Source organism: Helianthus annuus, chromosome 4 (assembly GCF_002127325.2).
Source record: "Helianthus annuus cultivar XRQ/B chromosome 4, HanXRQr2.0-SUNRISE, whole genome shotgun sequence".
Classification (NCBI taxonomy): Eukaryota; Viridiplantae; Streptophyta; class Magnoliopsida; order Asterales; family Asteraceae; genus Helianthus; species Helianthus annuus.
Window position 1 is genome coordinate 203,578,375 of NC_035436.2, and position 8,308 is coordinate 203,586,682.

General features: G+C 37.2%; 1 protein-coding gene across 1 annotated transcript; it reads left to right on the forward strand.

The window, feature by feature from the left end:
- The first annotated feature begins 5,539 nt into the window (after nucleotides 1-5,539).
- On the forward strand, nucleotides 5,540-8,029 carry LOC110938064 (IQ domain-containing protein IQM1). The gene is made up of 5 exons (XM_022180535.2): nucleotides 5,540-6,256; nucleotides 6,408-6,588; nucleotides 6,673-6,849; nucleotides 6,940-7,272; nucleotides 7,388-8,029. The coding sequence occupies exons 1-5, from the start codon at nucleotides 5,799-5,801 to the stop codon at nucleotides 7,790-7,792; spliced, it is 1,554 nt and encodes a 517-aa protein (XP_022036227.1). The 5' UTR covers nucleotides 5,540-5,798; the 3' UTR covers nucleotides 7,793-8,029.
- The last annotated feature ends 279 nt before the right edge of the window (nucleotides 8,030-8,308 follow it).

Genomic DNA, 8,308 nt, shown 5'->3' on the forward strand with positions numbered 1-8,308 from the left:
TTAAGAAACATATAAACAATGTTGCCAACAATACGAAAGTCGGTTAGTCAAATATAAAATAAAATTCAGTCATAAGCATCACACTAAAAGCCAAGGAATTGACGTATAATACTTATTATGAATCCAATAACCTAATAAAATATAAACTATACAGGTATACTTCATAACTTTTATATTTGTGGCACATTTTTTAATGAGTAAATTGCTATTTTAGTCCCTAAGTTTTGTCCAAATTTGCCAGTTTAGTCCAAATAGTTTTTTTTGTGCATCTGGGTCCCTGACTTTTACATTTTGTTGCTATTTTGATCACTTTGCCTAACTCCATTCAAAAACTCCATCTTTAACCAGGGGTATTTTGAATTTTCATTTTAAATGTTTTTAACTGCCATTTTGATCCAATTCCAAAAAATCAAAAAAAAATCCAAAAAATCAAAAAAATTCCAAAAAATAATAAAAATTCTAAAAAATCATAAAAATTCTAAAAAATCCAAAAAATTCTAAAAAATCCAAAAAATCCGTTTTGGCGCGAACCGTTTCGACCCGTACCGTTTCGAATCTGAACCGTTTCGACGCGAACCGTTTCGACCCGTACCGTTTCAAAGCCGAACCGTTTCAAGCCGAACCGTTTCAAGCCGAACCGTTTCGACCCGTACCGTTTCGAACCGAACCGTGCCGTATCGAACCGAACCGTTTCGAGCTGAACCGTTTCGAACCCGAACCGTTTCGAGCTGAACCGTTTCGACGCGAACCGTTTCGACCCGTACCGTTTCGAAGCCAAACCGTTTCGACCCGTACCGTTTCGACCCGAACCGTGCCGTATCGAACCGAACCGTTTCGAGCTGAACCGTTTCGAACCCGAACCGTTTCGAAGCCGAACCGTTTCGACCCGTACCGTTTCGAAGCCGAACCGTTTCGAGCCGAACCGTTTCGACCCGTACCGTTTCGAACCGAACCGTTTCGACCCGTACGGGTCGAAACGGTACGGGTCGAAACGGCACGGTTCGATACGGCACGGTTCGGTTCGAAACGGCTCGGTTCGATACGGCACGGTTCGGTTCGAAACGGTTCGGGTCGAAACGGTTCGGCTTGAAACGGTTCGGGTCGAAACGGTTCGGTTCGAAACGGTTCGGTTTGATACGGCACGATTCGGTTTGAAACGGTACGGGTCGAAACGGTTCGGCTTCGAAACGGTTCGCGTCGAAACGGTTCAGCTCGAAACGGTTCGGGTTCGGTTCGGTTCGGTTCAACTCGAAACGGTTCGGTTCGATACGGCACGGTTCGGTTCGAAACGATACGGGTCGAAACGGTTCGGCTTCGAAACGGTACCGGTCGAAACGGTTCGGGTCGAAACGGTACGGTTCGGCTTGAAACGGTACGGGTCGAAACGGTTCGATACACCCGTACCGTCGAAACTGGTTCGATACGGCACGGTTCGGTTCGAAACGGTACGGGTCAAAACGGTTCGGCTTGAAACGGTTCGGCTTGAAACGGTTCGGCTTCGAAACGGTACGGGTCGAAACGGTTCGCGTCGAAACGGTTCAGCTTCGAAACGGTACGGGTCGAAACGGTTCGCGCCAAAACGGATTTTTTAGAATTTTTTGGATTTTTTAGAATTTTTATGATTTTTTAGAATTTTTATTATTTTTTGGAATTTTTTTGATTTTTTGGAATTTTTTTGATTTTTTGGAATTGGATCAAAATGGCAATTAAAAACATTTAAAATGAAAATCCCCAAAATACCCCTGGTTAAAGATGGAGTTTTTGGATGGAGTTAGGCAAAGTGATCAAAATGGCAACAAAATGTAAAAGTCAGGGACCCAGATGCACAAAAAAAACTATTTGGACTAAACTGGCAAATTTGGACAAAACTCAGGGACTAAAATGGCAATTTACTCCTACTACATCAAATTATTTTTTTATGGATTTGAGAACTAGTTATTAGGAGCATAATACAACTCAATTGATAATTACATTTTGTTATCTTAATAGTTTATATATTAGCAATTTTGATTTTGATTATAATATGTCAAATATAAACATTTATTTATCTTAAACATAACCCAAAACTAATATGTTTGTAAAAGGTCGACTTTATGTTACCTATTCAAAACATAAATTTGAAAAAAAAAAAAAAAACATAGACAAACTGTTCAAAGAACCACTAATTGAGTGGTGATCGATTGGAAAAGGCAATGCCTTTAAAACACCAAAGTTGGGAAGGGAAAGTCTTAGATTCAAGTCTCACAGATGACAGAGGATTAACAAAATTAGCCATTAAAAAAAATTTGTTCAAAGAACCGAAACCGAAAAAAGCGACAACGGAAAACCGGAGACGATCGATAAATCAAGTGTTGCTTAGATTTTTGTGCTTATAAACATGTGGGTAGTTGCTATAAACCAGTGGCGAAGCTAGCCCAAAAATTCAGGGGTATCCTTTGTATAAAAAGATAAAAACTTTACATTACGTAGACGAAGTTGAAGGGTATTTTTACACTACAAAGACGGAGTTGAGGGGTAGCCCGGGCTACCCCTGCCTCGAAACGGTTCGGCTTGAAACGGTTCGGCTTGAAACGGTTCGGGTCGAAACGGTTCGGCTTCGAAACGGTACCGGTCGAAACGGTTCGGGTCGAAACGGTACGGTTCGGCTTGAAACGGTACGGGTCGAAACGGTTCGATACACCCGTACCGTCGAAACTGGTTCGATACGGCACGGTTCGGTTCGAAACGGTACGGGTCAAAACGGTTCGGCTTGAAACGGTTCGGCTTGAAACGGTTCGGCTTCGAAACGGTACGGGTCGAAACGGTTCGCGTCGAAACGGTTCAGCTTCGAAACGGTACGGGTCGAAACGGTTCGCGCCAAAACGGATTTTTTAGAATTTTTTGGATTTTTTAGAATTTTTATGATTTTTTAGAATTTTTATTATTTTTTGGAATTTTTTTGATTTTTTGGAATTTTTTTGATTTTTTGGAATTGGATCAAAATGGCAATTAAAAACATTTAAAATGAAAATCCCCAAAATACCCCTGGTTAAAGATGGAGTTTTTGGATGGAGTTAGGCAAAGTGATCAAAATGGCAACAAAATGTAAAAGTCAGGGACCCAGATGCACAAAAAAAACTATTTGGACTAAACTGGCAAATTTGGACAAAACTCAGGGACTAAAATGGCAATTTACTCCTACTACATCAAATTATTTTTTTATGGATTTGAGAACTAGTTATTAGGAGCATAATACAACTCAATTGATAATTACATTTTGTTATCTTAATAGTTTATATATTAGCAATTTTGATTTTGATTATAATATGTCAAATATAAACATTTATTTATCTTAAACATAACCCAAAACTAATATGTTTGTAAAAGGTCGACTTTATGTTACCTATTCAAAACATAAATTTGAAAAAAAAAAAAAAAACATAGACAAACTGTTCAAAGAACCACTAATTGAGTGGTGATCGATTGGAAAAGGCAATGCCTTTAAAACACCAAAGTTGGGAAGGGAAAGTCTTAGATTCAAGTCTCACAGATGACAGAGGATTAACAAAATTAGCCATTAAAAAAAATTTGTTCAAAGAACCGAAACCGAAAAAAGCGACAACGGAAAACCGGAGACGATCGATAAATCAAGTGTTGCTTAGATTTTTGTGCTTATAAACATGTGGGTAGTTGCTATAAACCAGTGGCGAAGCTAGCCCAAAAATTCAGGGGTATCCTTTGTATAAAAAGATAAAAACTTTACATTACGTAGACGAAGTTGAAGGGTATTTTTACACTACAAAGACGGAGTTGAGGGGTAGCCCGGGCTACCCCTGCCTCCGCCACTACCCTAAACCATGTGCGTTTGTGTGTATGAACGTTAAAGCTAAGAGGGGACGGGGTGGAAGCGTGATACACAAAAGTTCACGCGTGGAATTTTCCAAAACGAGTTATAACACCGGCGCCACTCAAACAATAACGCGTGGAATTTTAAACGCGTTAAACCCAGCACGCGTGAAACTTTTGAGTTTTATAGGGTATGACTTGTACATTGTGCATTAATACTTGTATATTGGAATACCCATCACTAGTGATTCCACCCCTAGTCCATTTCTATCACTAGTGATGGAAATATGGTTGATTACATGGCATATTCTGATTGGATAGTGGGAGTGATGGAATCCATCACTAGTGATTCCACCCCTAGTCCCCTAATAATGTAAAGATGTTCTTATCGTGAAACGTATGAAAAAAGAAAGATTTGTTATGTCAAAAAGAACTCGTTCAAACGAGAGGATGACTTTAAATGAGCGTGTGCATGTTAATAGAAAAAAAGGTTTATTAACAAAATAATAGTAACAATTATTATTAACAAAATTGTTATTGTGTGTGGAGTCCAGAAATTCCGGATGACAAATCGAACATCGGAGTCGGATAGGGATGGCAAAAATACATGATCCTAACGGGTAGGCTCGAACCCCGAAACACCCGGGACGGGTATATCTGATACACGATGGGTTTTGGGCCGGGTATAGGATTATATGATACCTAATCCAATTACCCGAAACTATATATCCTTTACTGAAACATCTTTGCAAAAGTATTTTGTTTTTATTTTTATTTTCCGTTAACCCTTGTTTATGAATGTGTCATTCTAATCGCTTCATGTCTTGGAAAATAAACTTTTCTTTTTGGATATATACACTGTGATGATGTTATTTATATGTGTATGTTACGAATACCAAATTATCAATTGAATTTATACTGTCATGAAAGTTAACTATTTAGGATGTGTCAAATATTATGTGGTAATAAATATGTGTACGAAGTTTATTATATTTTCATTTATTTTAGAGTTTAAAAAACATAAAATTATATAATAAAGAAAAACATATACTTGAAAATTCCAATGCGTATTTTTAAGAACACTAACGAATATACTTAATACCCAAAGGATAATTACCCACCGGGTATGAGACTTGGTTTTATAACCAAATAGGATATTGGATTAGTCGTACCCGTCTCATATCCGACCCAGCGTATACATGACCTGACGGACAAGTAACTATTGAGTTTAATAGTAAACTCAAATAATTTAATCCATAAAGTCAAAATTGGAAAACCATGACTTGCCAAATACATTTGTCCTCATGCTTCCTAATATTCCAACCAAGATAAACAAAACGTAACCAACCAACCAATAAATTATATACAAACTATTTTTTATTTTAATCTGTTCATCGATCCACTTGTTAATGTTCATATTATACTTTTTATAGTTTTAAAATAAGTTATTTTAATTTCTTCAACAATAATTTTCAACATAAACGTCCAAGTAAATAATATTATTTATTCATCCTGTTTAACAAAATAATAACATCCACAATAATTCTTAAATAGTGAACACATTACCCCACACAAATCTTTCAGTTTTATAACTTTTATGATTTTCATGGAAACCAATACCCAGCTTCATTTCTTTGACCATCCTATCCACACACACACATATATATATATATATATGTATGTGTATAAATGTATAATATCTATCTTCAACTCCATTCACAAATATATCACAACTTTCTACAAAACATTCCAAATTTTGAAGCTTCAAATCAAAATCAAACCATTATTTTTTGAAAAATATCTCTAGTCAATCTTTTACACAAGTAAAAAAGATTTCAAAGACGTGTTATTTTAATATTTTCCACAAAGTTTTTTGTATAAATAGGCAAAGCTGAGATTTGTCATCATCATCATTATTTGTTCTACAAACCATTATTTTTTGAAAAAAAAAAATCAGAAATTTTTTTAGTGTTATGGGTTTATCCTTGTCACTATTATCATCAGCCTGGGAACTAATCTTGAAACATCTACCTTATGATCTCGAAAACCTCGAAAACCGATTACCATCCGAAAGCTTCAACAAATCCGAATCCGAATACGAGATTACCTCACAAGTTTCTAGTCCTACGAGTAGTAAAAGAAGGAATACCATTAGTTTAAGCAGCAGCAGTGAACCATTAAAAGTAATGCTTCAAACCACCCTTTCGTTCAAGAACTTAGTCCAGGAGATTAAAAACCTCACACCCGACAACCCGAATCTTGAAACGGGCCATTTGGGTCCCGCAAATCCTCTTCCTGAACCTGTGGTGTTTGTTTCGCCTCGGCCCGTTAGTGAACTCAATGCTGCAGCTACTACGGTTCAGAAAATATACAAGAGTTATCGAACACGAAGAAATTTAGCCGATTGCGCGGTTGTTGTTGAAGAACTATGGTTAGTTAGTTAGTTAGTTAGTTAGTTAGTTAGTTAGTTAGTTACGTAGTTTACAATGATAACCTTTTAATTAAAAAAGTTAAAAAAAAGTAAAAAGAAATTGATTGGTTGATAGTGTACGTTTTCTAAATTATATGACGACGTATTGTAGGTGGAAGGCTTTGGATTTTGCAGCTTTGGATCGAAGCTCGGTCTCGTTTTTCAACGTTGAGAAGCACGAAACCGCGGTTTCAAGGTGGGCCCGGGCTAGAACCCGGGCTGCTAAAGTGGGAAAGGGCTTGTCAAAGAATGAAAAGGCTCAGAAACTGGCCTTGCAACATTGGCTAGAAGCTGTAAGCACTCAAATATCCTTTTTGGCTTGATGTTAAAGATTTTTTGAACCATTTAGTTTATAATTATTTTTTTTGGACTCGTAGATTGACCCGCGCCATCGGTATGGTCACAACCTGCATATGTATTATGACATCTGGTTTTTAAGCGAAAGCTGCCAACCGTTTTTCTACTGGTTGGATGTCGGGGATGGCAAAGAAGTTAACGTCGAAAAGTGTCCGAGACCAACTCTACAACGTCAATGCATCAAATATTTAGGACCCGTAAGTCGCATATCTAACCTCATTTTTATAATTATCGAATAACGTTACATTTTATTAACTCTAACGTCTTAATCATTCTTGTGACAACAGAACGAAAGGGAATCATACGAAGTGATTGTCGAAAATGGGAAGTTGGTGTTCCGCCAAAGCGGTTTGCTTTTGGAGACCACGGAAGGTTCAAAATGGATCTTTGTGTTGAGCACCACAAGTAACTTGTACGTTGGACAAAAAAAGAAAGGCCTTTTTCAACATTCGAGTTTTCTAGCGGGCGCCGCCACCACTGCCGCAGGACGATTAGTCGCCCATGGTGGAGTGCTCGAGGCTATATGGCCGTATAGCGGTCACTACCTCCCGACCGAAGAGAACTTTAGAGAGTTCATTTGTTTCTTGGAAGAGAACCATGTTGATCTCACAAATGTAAAGGTACATTTATATGTTTATTAATATTTATATTTATATTTATATTTATATTTATGCGTTATATGGTTTTCACTTTGTAACAAGTTTAAATTCTGATCGAAAATTATCTTTAATACAGAGATGTTCGGTTGATGACGATGATGTAACCATCGGCTTTTCGTTTAAGCCGCCTCAGAGTGAACTCAAGCCAAAACCGCTTGTTATCCCGCGGCCTAGAGCGGTTGACATTCTTCGTACGCCTACACGTGGTGACCGTGCAAGCCTAAACCATTTGGCAAATCGTTTGTCGTGCAAGTGGACATCGGGAACTGGGCCTCGTATCGGGTGTGTTCGTGATTATCCAGCCGAGCTACAATCCCGAGCACTTGAACAGGTCAACTTATCTCCTCGTGTCGGTCCTACAAACTTTGCGAATTACGGTCCAGTCCCGTCACCAAGACCGAGCCCGAAGGTTCGGCTCTCACCGAGGCTTTCGTACATGGGACTCCCGAGCCCTAGGACACCTGTGGCTACCGCAAGCTAAGCTAATCAAGTTTTGAACGTACATTCTATGCTTAGAAGCCAAAAAATGTGACTAGCTTTTATTTATGTTAATAAAGATATGACATATTGGTTCATTTTTTGTATTTCCTTGTTGTACCCAATTTTGATGGATGTTTGTTTTTGGCAGTTGGGTTTTTTTGTAAGTCGATGATTAATTGATTTGTTTGTAAACAAAGTTGATAAATTATTATCAATAAATAATCTATTTGTTGGTTAATTTTCGATGCAAGTATCATGTACAAGATATTCTGAAATAAAAATATTTAATATGGGCCGTATATTTACATTTCAGTTATTTTTGATAGATCTGTCTTATGCTGTTATTTATCATGAATAATCCACAAATAAGTAATTAGTTTATTCACATCTTACTTCTCTTATTTCACCTTTTTGTAATATATTTTCTATTTCAAATTTATTAATTTAAAAAGATAACTAAAAAACGATAGTAATAAATAATATATTATCTCAAAATATTGTTTTATAATTTCTAAAT